At 46.8% G+C, this 21,597-nt stretch overlaps 1 protein-coding gene across 1 annotated transcript; it reads right to left on the reverse strand.

Annotated features, from left to right (window-relative positions):
* Window positions 1–355: 355 nt before the first annotated feature.
* Window positions 356–20,050, reverse strand: nbr1b (NBR1 autophagy cargo receptor b). Its single transcript, XM_005462854.4, is given in 24 exon segments — window positions 356–3,852; window positions 4,354–4,447; window positions 5,300–5,372; window positions 5,460–5,545; window positions 5,984–6,229; window positions 6,325–6,508; window positions 8,442–8,714; window positions 8,896–9,072; window positions 9,416–9,526; window positions 10,101–10,176; window positions 11,448–11,564; window positions 11,798–11,983; window positions 12,064–12,147; window positions 12,907–13,066; window positions 13,559–13,637; window positions 13,640–13,764; window positions 14,013–14,138; window positions 14,600–14,868; window positions 14,947–15,024; window positions 15,148–15,336; window positions 16,477–16,499; window positions 16,598–16,616; window positions 16,885–16,947; window positions 19,781–20,050. Coding segments are annotated over 24 exon segments (3,114 nt in total). The 5' UTR covers window positions 19,883–20,050; the 3' UTR covers window positions 356–3,678.
* Window positions 20,051–21,597: the final 1,547 nt, after the last annotated feature.

Here is a 21,597-nt window from a genome sequence, read left to right on the forward strand (position 1 = left end):
TGATGAGGACTCATTTATTTCTCAACCACTGTGTTTATAAGGTGAAGGATGTGAGATCCAAATTCTCCTCAGTTACTCTTTTTCTCTCCTCCTCGACCTAAACCACTGCTGTCCTTGAACCCGCCTCTGTCAGAGGTCACTTCCTGTTTAAAAAGGAGGTACAATGTTACAAGACACTTTCTCAAAGACGCTCAACAGTCCCATCTTTGACACTGTGAAGATGATTGCTGTGAAACATATATGATGACATCCATTTAGCATTTTGTTGCTTCTATTTAAAGGTGACACGTCACAAACGTGACCTTTTTAGTTCCATGTGATGCTTCTGACAAGCAAACGAAGCAGAAACCTCAGGTGGGTGTAACGTATTTAATCAGAGACATATTGATTTGTACATCATACAATATTCATAAAGTGCAACACAGAAAAAAGCTCGAGCCATCCCCCGTTTTTCTTCCTCCATAAATACATGTTCCCTAATTTCAACATGTTTCATCCAACCGGAGCTTCTGGCACACATGATGACACACAGCACACATGTGGCCTTCATTTGAGACAGTCCACACTGAACCTGTTTCAGGACACTTTTATTCTTACCTTCCAAATTAATTACCTATCCAAGATGGTGAAACCCAACAGCATGATTTATGAAATGCTAATATAAAGAAATAATGTGTCACTGATGAATGCCACTTGCTTTTTAAAAATCAAAGCATCCGTGTGAGGTGGAGCTGTGTTTGGCAGATCCCATCACCCTACAGGACAGCACTGATCTCTGTGCAGAAATCTGCAGCCTTCAAAAAGCTTTTCTCCACTGTGGGAAAGCTAACAGCTCAAAATGCACTTCTCTGGCCTTCTGATGATTCAGTCGCCCATACAAGGACCTCCATAACACAGCTGACTCGTCTGTCTTTACCTGGAAGTTCCTTTAAGGTTATTGGACAATATTGTTTCCTATCAGACTGTTTATCTGTGAAGATTTGTGATAATGTAGCAGAGATGTCATCTTTAAGTTCATGGCTACTGTCACCAGGGGGCGGGGTCAAAAACGTGCGGCCCAGTGTGGGGGCTATACTGGCTGGACCTGTGGCTGGTCCTTCAGGCAGCTGCAGAAAGGACAGAAGTTATAACAAACACAGAGCTCATGCTGTTCTTTAAATGGTTTCCACCGCCCAGCATGTGACCTGCACGTCTCCCTCAGGCTCCACCCACACGGTTGCTTTCCTGTTGGACCGCACAGACACATGTTGCATATCCTTCCCATGAACCAAACACCAGTGCAAACCGACACAGACAGGGTACCATGTGACGTGGCGTGAGGTCACGTGGATGTGTAACGGCATAAAGTGTAGTAGCACGCAGTGTATCCCAATCTTTTATGAAAGGGTTTTCCCTTCACACCCACACCAACAAAACAACGTCCTTTATTACAAAGAATGAGACTAAAACTGCAGAACAGCTTTAACTAGCACGCCTAAAGACACGGCGTCAAACTTCCAAACAGCCTTCAAGCAGTCAAAGCAGAACTTAAACTGAGCCCACAACTTTAACTAATGAGGTCAGCTCAGGGTCCAGCTAGGAGCAAAAGGAAAGAGCAGACAAGAGCAATGACCTTACTGTGCACACCTGACAAAGCCCCATCAAAGTCAACTTACGGAGTAGCCACGTGTGTCTGGGATTCACAGCGTTCAGCAGAGAATAATATTTGCATTACGTTAGCCTGCAGTATCAGCAACGAGCCACTCATGGCCCGCATACCTCTGTTGAACTTTCTCTAGTGATGGAGGAAAATCCATTTCCAACCATCACCTGGGCCCCTCAGCTGATCCTAATGAGCGCCTCTCCACAAACCAAACAGGCAAGCATGTCACATCTTCTCCAAGAACAATGTAAGCTCTGAGTGAGAGTGAACAGGTGCAAATCCACTCTTAAATCATTCATCTGATGGGAGAACTGAAAGCACTGTGCCCAGCAAACATCTGAACTCAACAAAGCAGCCAAGCTGATAATGAACTTCATCTAAAGCCACAAAGCTGACCCCAGCAGGACTGCACTCTCCCATCAAAACAGTAGAAACAATGAAGCATGGTCAGGTGGGTGAGTGGGGAAACATGACAAGCACAGAGAGGGAATGTGTGACAGGAAAGGAAGAATTTACGCTGCTGCTCATTAAGTTTAGCTACGATAGCTCTATTCAGAGGAACGTGGTGTTTCCACAGCAGTTCTGGGTAAACTGTGCTTCTCATAGACAAACCTGGTTCATTAGCTAGTTAACCATCATGCAGTGGGACAGTGTAGTCTCCTCACCACCACGGACTCACGACGAGCTAACAGTCTGACTCAAAGTTTCAGCTACACTGAGTGGAATTGTTTTTTTTTACAGGTTATGCATACATGTTGTATTAAATGTATATGAGAAAATCCCTTTAGTTTCAATGATGGACTAAAGTTACAGGACAAAGGTAATGTGCAACCAAAACGGCACGCTGCAAAAAGCTCATCACACACTCGTCTTTCCCACCATGAAGGAGCGTTACTCAGATTTCAGTGGTTTGTTGTGGATGATCTGCTCTGAGCACATATGTGAGTTCTGGGAAACTGACTCAAAAAAAGACAAAAAAAGGAGGAATGTGTGTTTTGAATAGCACAGCAATTTAAACATCAAAGTACTTCATTGCATTCATCATCACAAGTCACATCAACATGAATGTGTCGGAGCAGTCCTGCTCCTCCAGCCGGAGCTCTGAAAACACCAAAGGATCAGATTTCTTATACAGTAAAGCCTCACACACACTACATCACCTGACCAGTTCTGGTTACCTACAGTCAGTTTGACTATTTACAGCCCAGTAATAAAGTTATCAGTAGCTGTTGGAATGGCTGGTCAAATAAAACAGAGAAAGAAGCAAACCTGAAGCTGACACTGTGCAGACGAGCTGTGTGAGCGTGGCTCTGGGACACAGGTCAGTGATTTCTAATGAAAGGAAATCTGCAAACAAATAGCTTTGTGACACAAACAGCATTAGCTCACTACCAGTCAAGCTGGTTGTTACAGTTTTCACCACAACACGCAGAAACATGCATCACCAGCTGGTGTGATGGAGCCAACTCGACGAGGCGAACAAGACTCTGAGGAGATGAGATGACTTGATGCCTCAGCAGAACCATCAGCACGAAGCTGCATTTTCTTTTTGCCCAAAGATGTTCTGAGCGAGGGGGTTCGGTAGGCGACCTCTGAGAGTCTGCTGCTGTGGACTTGAGCAAAGGAAAAGCGTGAGGGTGCCGTTTGTAGCTTTTTGGGATACCTGCAACCAACAGGAACAGGTAAAGCAACTGTGGAGTTTCTGCAGCCAACACAACTTTAGCTCAGGTTTGATGGAAGCGAATGCTTTTACGCTTCACACTTAGTTAAACTCCATGATGTTAGCATGTGATGCACATTTGAAGACCTAGAATGCCTGTTTTCACCTTTCTTAGACAGATATGCAAAGAAAACCTGCGACTATCAAGAGCTACGCTGAAAGTACTAAAACTACAGACAGTGGGTGGGTGATGGTCCGCTGGAGGATCCAGGGTCGGCTGGAATGTCCCTTACAAGGTCATAGTATAGTCCTCGGTCCAAAAGGGCAAATTAGTGGAGAGCTGAAAAGAAGGAGGAAGAGTTTGGCCTTCTCGTCATCAGTAGCGTGTAGAGTACCAGTCATTGTCGGTCATCTGAACGAGCTCATTGACCACGTCCAGCAGGCTGTAGTTGTGTTTCTTTAGCAGACGCTGGTTCAGCGGGCGGTCTGCAAAGCCCATCTCCACCAGCACGGCCATCATGGTGTCCTGGGTGGATGCATCCACTGGAGGCTGGGTGGAAACAAGATCGGATCAGTCGAGCGAGCCAGCTACTGATTACTGCACAGGCCTGAATGAGTCTGAAGTGTTTGAAGGTCTGACCACTGACAACATGCTGTCTAGAATGTAAATAAAACCAGAATGCAGCGATTGCAGCAGCAACATGTCACGATTCCCACTGTGTGGCGTCCCCTCGTCAGGAACTGATCGAGTGTCGGGAGCACCTGTCTGATCAGGGAGCACCTTTAGCAGCTGGCTCCTGCTCTCCTGGATTAGGGACGCAGCCCAGCTTAAAAGCCTTTCCAAGGTAGTGCAAGTACCTTTGCACTTAATGTAAGTGTAGGCCCACAACTGTGTCGCCTATGTGTTGCATTACTATCATGCAGAGAGAAAAGAGTTCAAACCTGGGCTGTGACTAGGAGATGTCACATTTACTCAACACTGGAAAATAGCCTGGAAACTCCAAATAACACAAATGTGAATATGGGAGAAAAAAGCTGCTAGATGTGTCACCTGTGTGGGGCCTTGTCCGGTGAACAGGGCTTTGTAGGCAGAGGCAGCTACTGACAGAGCTCCTTTCACCAGGCCGCCGGTGAGGCCTTGTTGCCTGAGGAGAGCAAACATTTGGAGAGTTAATCCTTTTGTTCTCTCTTATCAGTGTTTACTATTCATGGATGTGAATTTATTAATAAGCTGTCTGCAAGGGGAAAAGTTACAGCAGCAAACAGAAACCAAAAAGCATGCTTGGACTTTATGCTCCATCCAAACTGTTAGTGCTCATCATTTTACTCGGGAGGCCACGACATTATTCTGCTTCTGTTTTAGTTGGCAGCTGGGATTGAAGCACAACAACGGGTGAACACCTCTCTTCATACACTGTTATCAGTGCTCGGGGTCAGGCTCTAAGCACAGAGCCAAGGTGAGACGACTCCTCTACGTATGTGCATCTGAGCTGACCCTAACCTGAGCTGCAGGCTGACCTGTGAGGACTCTGCCTACACAGTCATACTTTGAACAGCACTGCAATTCAATCAGCTTCATCATTCAATCAGCGAGCAGATAATCTGCCTCCCGTCTCCTGGAAGCCAGTGTTTGGCCGTTTCCATCAGAAGCTACATTCAAAGTGATTGAATGACGGTGGGACTCTGATATCTGAGATTTGTAGTATGAGTGGTGTGCATGCTTGATACTGAAGGACAGATACAGGAAGTTGAAAAACAAACAGAAAGAAAATGCTTCAGGGGCCTCATGTCGGCTCTGCACGATAAATCAAACCTAGCCAACAGATGGATGGACTAATAAAAACATGATAGCTTCATTGTGTGTGTGTGTGTGTGTGTGTGTGTGTGTGTGTGTGTGTGTGTGTGTGTGTGTGTGTGTGTGTGTGTGAGTGAGTGAGTGTGTGTGAGAGAGAGAGAGAGAGAGAGAGAGAGAGTGAGAGAGTGAGTGAGAGAGAAACCTGGGGTCCCCAGGGTCGCTCTTCTCTGTGTCAGTAGCTTCAGTATCCGTCTGAGCGTGCTCAGGAGCTGCTTCTGCAAGACAGACAGATGCGATCACCGTGGAGTTCATCAGTGTGGTACTGTGAATGAAGTGACAGTGAGATGCTGTAAGGAGCCTACCGTCCCCAGTCTGGTACAGTTCTGAGCCCTGCGCTCCTTCCTCAGTGCCGGCATCCTCCTCCTCTCTCTCTGCGCTGCTCTCTGGGCTGTTCAACACAAACATGTTAGTGTCAGTCATTTACTGTCCGTCAGACAAACTGTGTCCCCACGACAACAATACCTGTGCCACTTCATTAGCTTCATTAGCTTCGTTAGCTTTACGACTCGGCTCGCTGTATTTGAATCTTGTTTAAATGAAGGAAAAATGTTTTACATGATACGGCACACCATCTAACATATTTTGGTAACTATTTTATGAACCTGAATAAATGTTTAAACTGCACTGATGTAGCTGGTGTAGCTGTGTAATGCGGAGTGTGTAAACGCTTGATTATTTGTATATAAGCAGGAAGTGAAGCATTAGTGATCTCCTTTGCCTGATGAAGGCTGTAGATGATGCTACAGTCGTACAGATGCGGTGCAGCAGTGGAGCGGTCAGTCTGAGGCACAGAGGAGCATTTCTGAGGAAACTTTCTCATGCTTACTGTGACGTGACGACGGCTTTAGGCGGTGTCACAACTTCAGGAGTCAGCGGCTCATCGTCCAGCGTCTGGGATGTACACAGCATATCGTTGGCACTGCTGGCTCCTGACAGCTCCATTCCTGGAGCCGCTTCATCCACCTCGTCCGCCTCCCTCTCTCTTGCGGCACTGTCCCGACGCTCAGCTGAAGGGGTATCTGGGTCTGTGGCGGTCTTGGCTTGGACGTCTCCAGGCTGGGACAGAGCAGAGCTGCAACAGGACAAAGAACAAAGAAAAAGTGAAAGCACCCATTATTGTCCCACACGCGATGGTTCTTGCAGACACTCCAAAGCCACGGCTCATACCTGTACATGGACTCTCCCAGGGGCCGACTGGTGTCAAAGCAATCGGGCAGGATGATGATGTAATCCTCAGAGGATGTGGAGGAGGAGCGACTCCTCATTACACCTCTCTTCTCCTCCTCTTCTTGCTTCTCCCTCACTCTGGACTCCACACAGATGCTCTCCATGTGCGATTCTTCAGCTTCACCTGTGATGAGACCAAGGAAGCAAACACTGGGTGTGACTGGCTGCTGTACGTCACACACATGCTGGGACCCATGCTTCACTCCCACTCATGACCCAGAGCTTCAAGCTTCACCTTTAGCCATGGCGGCACAAGAATTTCAATTCAATTCAATTCAATTTTATTTATATAGCGCCAAATCACAACAAAAGTCGCCTCAAGACGCTTTATATTGTACAGTAGATCGCACAATAATAACAAGAAGTAACTAGAATCATAAAGGAGGACCTGATGGTGTGAAGTGTGTGAACCTGATACGTAGCTGGATTTTTAGAAAGGTGCACATCAGTGTAGGCTTTCAGAGAGGTGTGCAGTTCCCTTTGTTTTAGTTTTAACACATAAACTAGCTTAAGCCTAGTTTAGACTTGAAGCAGGAGAAAAAACATCTGATTTCTAGAAATCTGGCCAAATTTATTAAACCCCCCAAAATGTGACTATCCAGAGACTGTGTCAGCTCCCAGACAGACTAAAAACAAACTAAAAACCAGCAAAAACAACTTAAACATAAAAAAATAAAAATAAAAATCACAAAGAAAGAACAATACAGCATCCAGCACCAAAGAGTAACACTGTGAAATGTGGATTATTAAACATTAGGTATCTCTCCTCCAAGTCCAATTCAATTCAATTTTATTTATATAGCGCCAACAGTCGCCTCGAGGCGCTTTATAGTGTAAGGTAGACCCTACAATAATGCATACAGAGAAAAACCCAACAATCATATAACCCTCTATGAGCAAGCACTTTGGTGACAGTGGGAAGGAAAAACTCCCTTTTAACAGGAAGAAACCTCCGGCAGAACCAGGCTCAGGGAGGGGCGGGGCCATCTGCTGCGACTGGTTGTTGATTCATTTAAACTAACATAATAATCTCTGTTAGTACACGACTTAATAATTGATCAACAAATCCATTAGTTTAAATGAATCGACACCCCTGAGTCTTTCTATTTGTGGCAGCAATTTTTCACACCAGCCTATCAATCAACCAAAGACCCAGACAGACTGTTAATTCATTTGAAAGCCTGATGCTTAGCCTCGTCCAGCCCAGCTGTAAAACCAGTCTTATTTGTGATCGTCCACCTGGGCCTTACACAGAGTTTCTGTCTGATTTCTCGACTGACCCCCCCCCCCGTTTCCTTAGCGTAAGGAGTGAACTCTTATGTCAGGTGTGTGACAGCCCCGTGAGGAGTAGCAAGCCAGAGAAATCCTACTTGAGATTTGGAAAAATAGAGATGGAATTGATTCAAAGCCCAACACAACGGCTGCAGTGTGGGAGCACTTTGGATTCAAATGGAATGACTTAACCTGTGTGAGCCGGTTTGTCGGATTTGTTGTAAAATACTGGCTCCCTGTTAAATCCAGAATTTAAAATCCTGCTCCTCACATATAAGGTCTTAAATATCAGGCCCCAGTCATACAAAGTGTTGGAATTAGCTGACATTTCTGTTGTGCTTGAAATCTTGCGGACCTTCCATTTAAAGAATAAACAGCTGTTCCCTCGACAAAGTTCTCCTATGTTTGTGGTAAAGGAGTTCCACACAGACTCAACTGTGCTGTCACATGTCAGCTGGCTGCCCTGTTAGCACAGCTGCCTGGGGTTTTAGTAGCGTTCCTCCTGCTGATGCTAGAGGTCCTCCCAAACACTGAGCTGACCATAAGCTGCAACCCAGGGCTTCAAGTCTGCTCCTGTACAAACCACGGCTGCCATCACACCTCACTATTAGATCCTTGAATCCAGTCCAGTCATACGGTGACACTTTCATTGAAATTAGACGCCGCCTCTACTTTACATAAGTCTGCAAATGCTCAACGCTCATTCATTCCACTGACACTCAACAATGACCTCCCCATTGGTGCAAACAACTCTTTGAGTCAAGATATCAACTTAAAACTATCACCTGTGGCGGTGTGTTCTGGCAGCGTGGCGGTCCCGGCTGAAGCGTGGAGCGGGCCCGGTGCTGAGCTCGGGCCAGGCGGCACGTTCAGGGTCACAGACGTTGGAGTGGGCAGGGAGGCTTTCAGTGGGGAAGGGATGGGCGCCTTGAGACCAGCGAGGGGTTTGATGGGAGTCTTGGAGTTGCTAGAGCAGTTGTCGGGACTCTCCTCCATTTTCACCGTTTTACTCACACAGGACAGCGAGGAGGAGCCGCCATGAGCAGCTGGACGTACCACTGAAAGCAAACACAAGGACCACAGTGAAACACCTGCGGCAGCACGTTCACATGCAGATCACGCTGCAGACGTTCAAGTCAGAACAGATTGTATATGAACATAGAAACGGGGACATTTCAGCCAAACACAAATGATCATTCATTTAAAAGGACGAGCTGGCGCCGAGGGCGTGTCACTGACCTTTTCCTGTTCCTGGGCAGGATCCTCTCAGAGGTATGTGATCAGGGGCCTCCTCCAGGGTCATCGAGCGAATCACAGTCTCACAAACAAACTGAGTACCACTGATGTCATCCTCCCCTTCCTCCTGAGCTGGGACTCCGCCCCCTTCAGCTCCAGGTCCTACCCCATGGGGGACATCTGAGGACCAGCAGCGAGACAACAAATGTCAAGACACGCCCATTTCATTTTTGAACAAGACAGCTGTGCACATTTCTCCACACACAGCTGTATCAGGAGGACAGCTGCTGATCTACACATTCAATCAGAGAACTAACGGCTGTGAACAGCTGGACAGTTTTAGAAGAAAACCTTCACCCCACTGCATGCTGGGAAGCCAAAGAGGGTTTTTTAAGGAACCTGAATCAAGTCAGTCAGGTGTGGCTTCTTTAAGGAGTACTTTAAGGAGTACTTGTAGTTTACGTTCCAAGCTTTTCAACAGAACAAACTGAGAGAACACTGAGGAGGATTGGGACTCCATTACCCATGATGCTATTGATGACTTCAGTCTCTTCCTGAATCAGACCCAAGGAGGGGCTGCCCTTGTCCAGCAGAGGGCCATCTTGAGACAGAGGGGACATGCAGGGTGTCATGTCTGGAGGAGAAACACAGACAGCTCTTACAGTTAGCAGCTGGGTCCAGTTTCAGATATGAATAAGAAGGATACAGCGTGTGGAAACCATTTAAAGCCGCCTGCTGGAATAAAGACAGAATGGCAGTTTTTTCAAAAGTGTAACATTTGCACTGGTTTTGAAACCAGCTGTGGGCTGCAGACACACCAGTTTAGCACAAACTGACAAAGCCACAGAAAGCGGTGTGTCTAACCAAAGTCTGCAGCTTCCCTACTCGATCAGGGTCACAGCACCTAATGCTAATCAAGCAATGAGGTCAAAGAAACATTCTCTATGAGTCACAGACGGCCTCCGTCAGTGTGTCGGGCCGATGCTGCCACTGCTCTTTAGCTCAGAGGACGCTGTGCTCGCCGTGTCCCAAAGAAATCTGCTGGTCTTGGGTTTTTTTTGCATGTTCAAGTATTTGTGGTGCAACAGATTAATATTTTATCTTACTGTTTCATTGTTCATATAGCTGACGTGCTTTTAGTGCAGACGCGTGTCTCTTAACCAGGACCGAGTGTTCTGGCTAACAGGTGTATGCTGTTCTCTTCTTACCAGCAGGCGTGTTGGTGGGGGCGCTCTCCAACTCTTGGACGATGTTGATATCCAACAGCTCAAAAGACAGAAGATCCTGACAAATGAACAACAGGTAACAAATTACAAGGCTAGTCTATAGGTCACCTGACCTGTCTCCAAACCAGTACAATCCAACTCAGACCTCCCAGTTTATAAATGAAGATGATGACGTTGCAACTCATTTGTAACACATCTCTTATTAACAGAGGACTCAACTGGTTCTGCTGTGGTTATATTGCTACATAAGTGCTGGGTTGTTGAGTGCGTGTGTCACTTTGCCGTTAAAGTGCCATCCGGTAGTACCGCAGTGTGCAAGAGTCACAGGCCACACCCCATTTCTTTATATTTTACTGGGAAAATGAGACTTTGCATAACTTCAGTGAATTTGAAGCTGAATGATGGCTCTGATGGCTCCACGCTCTGATGGCTCCACACACTTCTGCCGCACCTCCCTGCCGCACCTCCCTGCCGCACCTCCCTGCCGCACCTCCTCTGTAAACGCTGATGAGAATTTGAACCAAATAAAACTGGGCTCATCAGACCTTGTTGCCACCGATTTTCAGTCCAGTTCCTGTGTAATCTGGCAGACCTCAGCCTCTCCTTACCAAGCAAAGCTGTAACATACAAAGCTTGTGTTTCACAAACCATTCCAGCTGTCAGCCAATCAGCATTTGGCCCACAGTTAAGCTACGTGACGCTGGGTTTTTGGAGGACAGATTGAAAAGCCCCTCCCACAGGCTTGCACAGGAAATTACAAAAGCAAACAGGGGTTGGTGGTAGAGCAGGTCACCTACTAATTAGAAGCTCGGTGGTTCAATCCCTGCCTGCACAGGCTAACAATACTAACCCCAAGCTGTCACTCAGACTCAGACTGTAGGTGTATCTACTAAAAAGCTCTGCAAAAATCTGCATCCTTGGAAAAAATAAAGAAATAAATGAGGATGGCTCAATACTTGCACAAAATCCCTACAGTGGACTCTGGAAACAGATTTACAGTCTTTGCTCGTTTGTCACAGTTAATCTCAGCCTGTGTCATAAACAGATGACTATCAAAGACAGAGCAGCAGACTGACTCCATGTCATCTCTGACTGCCAGTGTGGACCAGTCCCCGTCCTCAAAGGCAACAAGTTTACACAGTTGCAATTATTTTGGTTGTGCTACGATCTGTAAAAACAGATGCTTCACTGCACATTCATGGACATTTGAATAAACAAGTAAGATTCATGTCAGCTGAAGTATACATACAGTAATGGCCCCAGGTAACGTGATGTTAGCATACTGAAGTTCAGCTGCTAGGATGGGGGAGGAGCGTCCCAGCAGGTTACCTGTGCAGTGAGCAGGTCTACAGACGGGATGTAGTACTCTTCTTGGTCCACCGACAATAACGGCTGTTCCCTGGAAGCTGCACATGCTTTCCCATCCTTGGCTACTGGGTTCTTGCCCTGCAGGCAAACATTCACATCAATGTCGTTTGTGTGTTGGTCTTAGTGAATTTGCACATCCAGAAATTTATTCAATTTTTAAACCGTCTAAACTTCAATTTGTTTTGTATGAAATTTACGAACCAAACGTAACGTAACCATCTCAAAAATTCACACCGATTAGTTAAACTGCAGGAATGTCTTAAAGACGTTAAAGACTTTGAATAAATGAACAATAAAGGTTATTGTTCTACCTGCGGTGTGACACAGGGTGAAACCAGGATCCCATCAGCCATCATGGGCGCTGGAGCCAGAGGGTCGACCACGATGCTGCACCACACTCTCGGTCCAAACTGCTCCCCAGCGTGGGCCAGACGCCAGTGAGATGTGTAGGAGCCCTCCACAGTGGGAGCACACAGCGCTACGCTCACTATGCCCACCTACACACACACAGACACACACACTTGTTTCAGTGCTTCACAAGGATATTTTCCACAGCTCTGGGATGTCTCACACTCACCTGTCCTGGCTGCAGGAAGGGAACTGACACTTCTCTCCAGCGGTCTCCAGATCCCACTGCCAGGTTTCCCCACATAAATTTCAGCTGCAGGAACCAAACAAGACATAATATAATGGTTCCTTAGTGGGAGTTAGCACACAGTGGACCAAAACCTCCGACAGGTGTTGAGGTCAAAGATCAATTTATACAACAACCAAAGCCACGCCCTGCGGTCCGTAAATGTCAGTACTTTGCTGCTAAACTTGATGGAAAAAATGTTTAAATAAGGTTTTACACTTTAAAGTGACACTATTAACACTATTAAGGAAGTATTTGTTGAGTCATAGTGAAACAGGGTTGCTGTTTGTTTACACAAAGTACAGCTAAACTAAGCCTTTGTAGGCATTTAAACCAAAAGCAAAGCACAAACTAATCACTGTGTCTGAGCCCATGGATTAACCTGAAACACATAAGATGTGACGGGCAGCATGAACGTTGTGCTAGTCAGTGATGACATGTCAAGTTCTGAATCTGCCCAGCTGGCTGGGTAATCACGCAGGTCAGTGACGCTCATCACCTGGGGTCATGAGTATAGCTGTTTCTATGGTAACCCAACCAACAGTTACACTTCCCCCAAAATGTAAAAAGTACATCTAATGTTGGGTCAGATAATATTTTTGTGTCACTCTGGCCTTTTGTCCAGCACCACTGTCAGGACACATCTGTGCTACACACACATATAGAAGAGTTTAACCTATTCCATTATATTCACGGCTCTGAGACGCGAGCAGGTCTCGTTCTGGTGTAGGTGCCTGTCAGGAGAATCCACGGCTTTTAATGACAGAACGCTGTTTGAGACTTTACCTTAGTGTCAGCACTCCAGCTGAGAGTCCCAGTGTTCCTCATCTTCCAGTACTTGATAAACTTGGTCCCAGGACGCAGGCGCGTTCCGTCAGGAAGGTTTTCATCCAAAAACGCTGCCGTCATGGCAGGAACCACCAGGGGACAGGGGCGCTTTGGACGCCTGGGCAACAAGAGGAAAATCCCTTTATTCTAACTCTTCATCACGTCTCACTTTAAATTCATTCATATCTTCATTCAGCTCCCATCCAGTCCAGAGCAGTGGTTACAATGGACCATCTTACTGACTGCTGCAGTCTAACTGCTGCTGTATTTTCCCATAATCTGTACACTTCATTGCACTATAGCCAATTTAGCATCACCGTTCAGACCAAACTGTGTTTCAACTTTGGGAGGAAGCCGTAGTAGGTGGGAAAAAGCTGTTTCAGGGTCACAGAGGTTACTGAAATGCATTTCCTGCACACCCAGCCCTGACGAGCTGATAGCGCCTCCCTGTGACTCGACTGTGTGAGCAGGTGCTGACGTTTAAATAAAGACAGACTTTGTTTCTGGAGCTACTCTGGAATTAGACACGAGGAGATCAAGTGTCACAGTGGTAAGATCTACACTGAGATAAATGAAGTGCGTCCTGCAGCCTAACTTGGTTGGAACCTACTCTGGGCTGTTGTGCTGTGTGGCTCGAGGCTGCAGGAGGACGGGGGAGGAGCTTCCGTCTCGATGGGACGAGCTCCACTGTATGCCCGCCTCTCCATCCTCAGCTGCTTCCGGATTTCTTTCACCTCAGCTTTCAGCAGGCGTTTCTCTGCTTTCAGCCGCTGCTTCTCTGCCTTTCGGAAACTGCGATCCCCCCGCCTGTAGAACCTAAACAACAATGGATCGAGATGAAGTAACATCAGCAATATGGGAATGTCTACAGCCAGGTGTAGGGCAGAAATATTTTATACTGGATCCAGACAGCCCTGCATCAGCTCACACTCATACCACATATCTTTAAAACAAAACATGCACCTTTTTGTTAAATATTTACTCCGTAAAGCTAATAATACAAAGCTAGTTTGTGCTTTTTGGTAAATATGAACACGTGTTAAAGTCCAGTAGCTGTGTCACACCTGCTGTGGTCTGGGGCCGGTGATCCGTGCTCCGGGATGGACAGGGGAGTCCTGGCTCTCACCAGATTGTGACTGGGATCGTGAGAGAAGCTGCAGGGCTCGCACAGAGTACAAGAGGTGCACACGCTGTGGAGTGAAACAGCCAAGAGGGATGAGAGGAAACGTGAGACTATCTAAAAACTGACACCGTGATGAAGAGCACGCACTCAGTTTCACAATCTGCAGAGATAACTGTCAGCTCAACACGGTGCTGTCATTTGCCAGTCAAGGCATGCAAGGAGAATATAAGGAACTGCATCATCAAACTGCAACGATCGGTCATTGCAGCAGTTTGTGTGCAGAGCTGAAGTTAGAATGGAGCACCAACATCCTCCAAAGACTCTTCCTTTACAGCAGCGAGGCCAACATTGACAGGTAGATGTTCACTTGGTAACAACGTTTTGTTCGTTTTTCAGCTTATTCATTTGTACACTGACAAGTGTTAGAGTTAATCCGAGGCCTACTGCAACACCAGGACAGCGTCTTTCACCAACAAAGACAAATCAACAAGCAGAATCCAAAGACAGAACTCACTCAACAACACATACCTGCACTGATAGCCTCCTCCAGTAGTCTGCCCCCTACAGGACGAGCAGGGAGGAGTTGAGGAGGACGGAGCTCCAGGCAGAGTGGAAGAGGACACCTCGGGAACCTGCTGGGTCTCTGCTCCTCCTACGGCTTCCACTCTACCTCCACCAGCTCCACCTGCTCCTCCTGCTGCTCCTCCTCCCCCTCCCAGGGGTTTGTGGATGCAGCACTGTCCTGAAAACTCCCGACAGATCTTTTCCACTGCTTCACGAACTACCTGGTCCTTAAACTGAATGCAGTAACGAGCACTTTAGTCGTCAGTCGTTTAGCGTAGTTACTGCTATGATACTCATCAGGCTGCTCTTACCTTCTCCATGTAGGAGGTGAACCAGGCTGGGGGGGTCTTGTCTTCTTCTTTGGTCCCTTTTACTTCTTTCATGATCACCTGAGCAACAAAAGAACATTATCTATGTGCATACAAACTTGTGGGCTAACACTCAAACATCTAAGTCGGTACACAGCAGTGGATGAATGCAGTAAGAATGAAGCCTGTGTGCTGGGGTCTTACCATGCCCTGTTCTGGCACTGCAGCCTGGACCTTGCGACTGACCACCTGAGCAAGCGAAGGGCAGTGCTGTGGGGGTCTGAAGCCCCTCTTGGGCTCTGCTCCGCCGGCCTTGGTGGTGGCAACCCTCGTCGGCTGGCCTCGAGTCTCGTACACATTCATGTGCAGACGGTTCCCCTGCCTCATTGCACTCTGGAAAATAAACACACCGTCAGTTTCACCGTTTAGCTAGATTTTTCACTGACAACACAAATGCTTCACTTAAGAAGAGCAGTAAACACAGCGATACTATGTGAGCTGGGCGACAGATGATCCTGTCTCCGCCTCTTTAAACTAGATCTTGGGAGATGGAACATCTCATAAGGAAGTCCTTATCTTCATGGGTCAAATGTAACTGCACAAACCATGAAAGAAGATAAACACCATTAGATTATTATTTACTTTCTGGATTTGGAAAGCTTCCACAGTCACATTTCAAAGCTGTTCACAGCATCGTAATCGAGATGCAAATCCCACACTGGGAATCAAAACCAGACCTTTTTCTTCAGCTTCATTTAGGAAGAAATAACAAAGGAATAATCCACAAATGCCCATGAAATGAGGGACTGTGTGTAAAAAGATATTTTTTAGCAATCTGTTAATAAAAGCTGCAGAAATATTCCTTAAAGCGTTTACTTGGGCTAACTGTAACCCAGTGGAGGTAGCACCAACAGTGTGCCAATAAACTGACTGTTGCACAGAAGGACAGTGTGACGGTACAGTGCATCTCTGCTATACACAAGTCAGGGATCTGTGCTGGAGCTGGATGTGAGCGTTTAATGGTTAACTGGCAAAGCTATGCATCGTAGCTGATGTTGCAAAGTAAACAAAAGTATAGTAACAGGTGCTGCTAACACAGTGCACTCCAAGACACCAGCAAACACTCCACAGGATGTCTTTACTGTAAAGACGCTACAGGAGTGTGAAAGCAAGGACAACCAGACTAACAGTTTCTATCCACAGGCCATCGGCTACTCAATCACTGACCATGTCCAACTGTTTATCCATAACTGTAAATTTGTCATTTTTTGTACATATCTCTACATATACACCCTAATATTGCATGCTCTGTATAAGTTAGCACTGTGACAGTGTTGCAGCTACTGTGTTTACACCCACATATGAGCTGCAGGATTTACAAAGCACTGCTTTACTGTTTTACTATTATTACTTTCTTCTAGTCGTGTGAAGGGAACCTGCAGAGTAAGCGTTTCATTGCTCTGCGTAACAGTCTGTGTTTTGCAGCGTACATGACAATAAACTTCTTGGATCTTTAACCGTGACTGAGCTTACCTTCAGAGCCTCCTCATACTCAGCTGGAACAAAAGCAGAAATGACCAACGTTAACATGAGTGCACTTTTATTTGGACTTTGTTTACTGTGTAGCATCATGTGACTGCCCAGGTGTACTTACCTTGGCTGTTAATGGACACCTGTAGGAAGAAAAGGAGAAGACGATGATGTAAATATGTGATAAGAATGCGTTACATGGAGGAATTAATGGAATTAAAGGACCACTCCTTTATACAGGCTGCTCACTTGTTAGTGAATCCTGGCCAGAATGTGAACAAGGCACAACTTACCACAGTCATTTAGGCTACGACACTCTTACTGCATCAGTACCTGGCTGTAGGTTAGCTGTACCTACTCACTAATCTCACTTTGTATGGCACTCCTCAGAGGAGGAGCACAGTCTCTTACCTCCTCGTTCTCCTCATCAAAGTAGGTCAGCTGCAGGCTGCACAGGCCAAAGGAGCGCTTGACCTGTAACACACAGACAGATGTTGTCACATCCAAAGTCAACTCTTATTTACTTCTTCACTGTAAGTCTCAAAAGTGTCTTACTACACAATAGCTCTGAGAGCCTGGTCTGCGGCAACACTGAAGTCTGACCAACGACTCAAACCCCTAAAAGCTGATCCTGTTCATCTGGACGCTGCGTTTCCGTGTCCCCAACTCTCTGTGAACGGAGCTCGTGGCACTGATCAATGATCAATGATCATGACAGTTTGCATATTAATGATCATAAACTGACCCCACAGCCCATTGTTCCTTTAGTGGTGCTGGTGTCAGTCATTATGCAAATGTACTGTTTATAAGATTGGAAACCTGCAGTCAGCTGATGAAACGTTTCTCCCACTGAAAACAGAACCAACCTTTTGGGATTTCCTCACCTGGACGATTGAGCATGCATCAAGACAACTACTCAAAACTTTTTATTACTTCAGGACCCGACGATTATGATTCTTTTCTGTAATTAGGCTGTTCTGGAAATCAACTGACCCAGAACACTGCAGTGAGAGTAGCAACAGAGACCCGAAAGAGTCATATTAGCTTCCCCACACTGAATGATCGGAGCCCATTATATCCTACAGAGCTGACAGTACCACACACCCCACAGAGGACTGCTGCTTACTTCTGGTTCAAAGCCATTCTTACAGACGGTCCTACAGGGTGAAAGGTAACACACTAAAACAGTTTTACATAGAAGCACTGTTTTTTAATATTTGGCACTCAACCAATCACGGCTCGATCAATGCTCAAGCCCACGAACGTCACCAGATGGTGTTTCCCGGCTTGATTCAGTTAATGTAACACTGTAGCTGAGCTCTGTGCACTGACACCGAGTGTCTGCACTTCAGTCACATCTCAGGGGGTTTCATTAGAAATCCACCTTTAGTGTACAGAAACAAAACTGTCCAAACACTTATGGATTTATCTCCTGCAGTTTGTGTTTCACCCACACCCACCCACCCCTAACCTGCTGACCGTGGCTGTCCCCCACTGAGCCTGATCCTGTTGGAGGTTTCATCCCATCAGGACGGAGATCTCGGACTATGCTTACACTGTAACAAAAGTCTTCTCTCTTGACATAACTGTTATTGTGGTGTTAGAGCAAAACAAAAAAATGAAGCGCATACTTTACACATCAGGCACAGAGTGAACAAATTCAGGATGACATCACAACTGTGTGTGAGGAGTGCTTCAGCTGCTGAAGGACTGAGAGAGGAGTTGTTCCTGTATGTTAACCATCAGGAGGATGACCCCTCAGCCACATGGACGGCCTGCATTTATACTCCTGCTAGCTTTTTACATGCTGTGAGCAGCACAATTAACCTTTGACACAAACACATATAAGCTCATATTGTTTCACAGATTGGCATCAAATGAAAACTGTAAATGCTAAACCTTTTGCAACCGTCTCAGCAGCCAAACGTCTGTGACTCAGCAGCACTCACACCAATGATGTGCTCCAGGTAAAGCCAACCGTGCAGGGCTCCAAGCCTGTGTTTCACCTTCTTGTTCCTGACTTACTGCATTTCCAGGCCCAGTCATATATAACAGGGCGCTTGCTCAGGGCTCCTCTTTACTCTGCACAGTTAATACTGCAGCTCTGGATATCTGCATCCTTCCAGTGTGTAGCTATATTCCTGAGGAGGTGCGTGTCAGACTCTGGTACACATTTAACACAGTAATGAGCTGAGCTCTGTCGTTCAAATCTATGTTGTCCTATAGTTACTACACCACACATCGAGGTATGGCAGTCAGTAAATGGAAACTTAAAAAGGCGAGACAGGAGAAACGCCCTTTGACCTTGTTATGATGATGTCACACGTGCTTGGACGACAACAAACAACAAGCAGAGTGCAGATGAGTAGATCAAGTCCTACACATGACAAACATTAGAGATATCTGTGTGAATTAAATCAATAAGTGATATCAGATATAAAACAATCAGCCAGGCTCTCCTCCACACCAAGCAGCCCCAACACGTCTCCAGGTTATTTTCCTTGGATCTGTTACTGTGTAAATACACGAGCTCGCTCAGTGGAAATGCAGCGATATAAAGTCAGTCTGCCAGTGTCGTCCTCGCAGTGAGGACAAATACACAAACCGCTGCATCCCTGCTGCGTGGTGCTGTTTTTCTCATGGATTTGAGTATCTTTAAATGTCTTTGTGGTTGTTTCGTCTTTTTACTGCCTGCAGTCGGAGTGTGCCACTGCGCATGTCAGTGAATTGGCTACGCTGTTGCTGGTGTGTTGACATTAAACCACCTGGGCAGAAAACGCAGGAATGTGTACAGGCCTGTCTGACTCGTTGCCTTTACCTCCCCGATGCCCACTGTGACCCACGCAGAGCCTTAAAGGTCACACAGTGATTTCTCCGTTATTCGGCGCGTTTCACTCTGACATACACAACAGTGTGGCTCACCCGGAGGGACCAGCACGTCCTGAACAGCCTAGTGTCTAAGCAGGGATCACGGCCCGCATGTGAAGCTGCCTAAAATGAGTGCGGCCCGTCACGAAGCGGGCTGGGACACAGGTCTGCACGACGTGACGCACTCCCGGTACTTCCCGCACACTGTCACCGTCACACCTGCTGGGCTGGGCCGCTCACCGTGACGGCTCAGGCTGGAGTAATCCTCTCCGTGAGCACACAGCGCCTCGCGGCACCTCTCAGACGGAGGTGGAAACGTTTGCCCGTGTCTCTGACAGCACCTGTGGGCCCCCTGAACCCCCATCCCTCCGTGTGCTGCGTGAGCGCCATGCGTGTGGCGTCGTGTCTGACAGCAGGCCTGCTGCTCGTCTCTGCTTACCATGGCCTCCATCGACTCCCAGCTCTTGGTCTCGGATCCCGACAGCAGGAAATTCTTGGAATTTCCCCTGAAATTCACCTTCAGGTTGATGTAGAAATCCATGGCGCCTCCCTCGGTGCTTTAGAGCATATTAGACGCGACGCACACGGAGGGTTTTCCGCACCGCCGACGACTCTTTCTGGGTTAACCTCAGCAGCTCAGTCCACCACGATTATCCGTCGAGCTGTGAGGCGTATTTTGTGTTTACATCAGCGCAATGGACACACCCACTTTGCACCACGTGTCCGGAACAATTTCTTCTTTAGGGTGCCTCGTATGCCTCTAAGTTGCGTTACTGCCCCCTCTGGTTTAACGCCGCCATATTGGCTTGTCTCCGCGATGCCGTGGGCTCTAACGAAAATAGAGCTACAGACGGGTTTGGCTCCACTAGTCGCGTCTGGGCGATGGCTCACTGCACATCAGCACAAAGCTCAAATGTACAGGAGCGTCGTTAGAGGCTTTTTGATATGACCGTGAAAGTCCATTACAGGGCAGGTGCTCACATCTCAAACACACCTGTCCCCCACAGCTCCGAGCCGATAACCTGCATTCAGCGGGACTCCAGCAGCTGTGTGGGAGCAGGCCGATCTGAGCGCTTCAGCAGCAGAACAGCTGCGAACACGTTCACTGTTTTAACGAGAAAGACCCGCCTGTACCTGCACCAGAGGGACCTCTGGTGACTGTTTAGCTTTATGTTATTAAAATTTCATTAATAAGTTGAATTTCTGCAATCTGATGTTCACATGTTCAACTACAATACTGTGCAAAAGTCTTGAGCCACACCTCGTTTCTTTATACTTTGCTTCTAGGAGGCAGACTTTCTTTGTAGCTGTCTTTACCAGAAGCTCTCCAGAGTTTTGGGCAAGTTAATGTTTTCAGTTAACCTAACCCAGTCTTTGGACTGTGGGAGGAAGCCAGAGAGAACCCATGCCCATCCCGTTCCACACGGACAAACCCTGGCCTGATGGTGGTGGAGTTGAACTCAGGACCTTCTTACTGTAAGGCAACAGTGCTAACCACCGTGCCACCCGAGTCTTTATCCCGTTTCAAATCATTGTCAGTATGAGGCGGTAATGAGAGAGGTACAGCAGTGAGTTGTCAGGGTTTGGGTGTTGGAGATCTTGTCCAAAATGAATGAATTTCAGGATGGCAATGATCCCAGACACACTGGCAGTGCAGTAAATGCTTACCTGGATAGAACAATATCAGTCATGGATTGGCCTCCTTAGAGCCCAAACCTCAACACTATTGAAGCAGTCTGGGATCATCTCGATAGAGAACAGAACTAAAGGCAGAAACATCCAAAGAAGAGCTTTGAATGTTCTTTGAGAAGTCTGGAGAACTGTTCCTGAAGATACTTGAATGACAAAGCTGCCTCAGAGAGTTCAGGCTGTGCTGAAGAACAAAGGTGCTCTCAGCCAATATTCACTTTCAAATTCACTGAAATTGTACAAAGTCTGATTGTGCCTTCTATACTGTGTTTGCATGTACACTATAATGCCAAAGTGTTTGCTTGTCTTCCTTCACACACACAAACCTGAGTGACATCCTTAATCCTCAGGGTTTAACAGGACGTTGGCCCAACCTTTGCAGCTATACCAGCTTCAACTCTTATCGGAAGATTTTCCACAAGATTTAGGAGTATGTTTATGTGAATTTCTGATCTTTTTTCCAGAAGCCCATTTGTGAGGTCAGATGTTAGATGAGAAGGCCTAGTTAGCTCTACAAGATCCCAAAGGTGTTCGTTCAGGACTCTGTGAGAGCCGGTCATGTCCTCC

Source organism: Oreochromis niloticus, linkage group LG4 (genome assembly GCF_001858045.2).
Source record: "Oreochromis niloticus isolate F11D_XX linkage group LG4, O_niloticus_UMD_NMBU, whole genome shotgun sequence".
Classification (NCBI taxonomy): Eukaryota; Metazoa; Chordata; class Actinopteri; order Cichliformes; family Cichlidae; genus Oreochromis; species Oreochromis niloticus.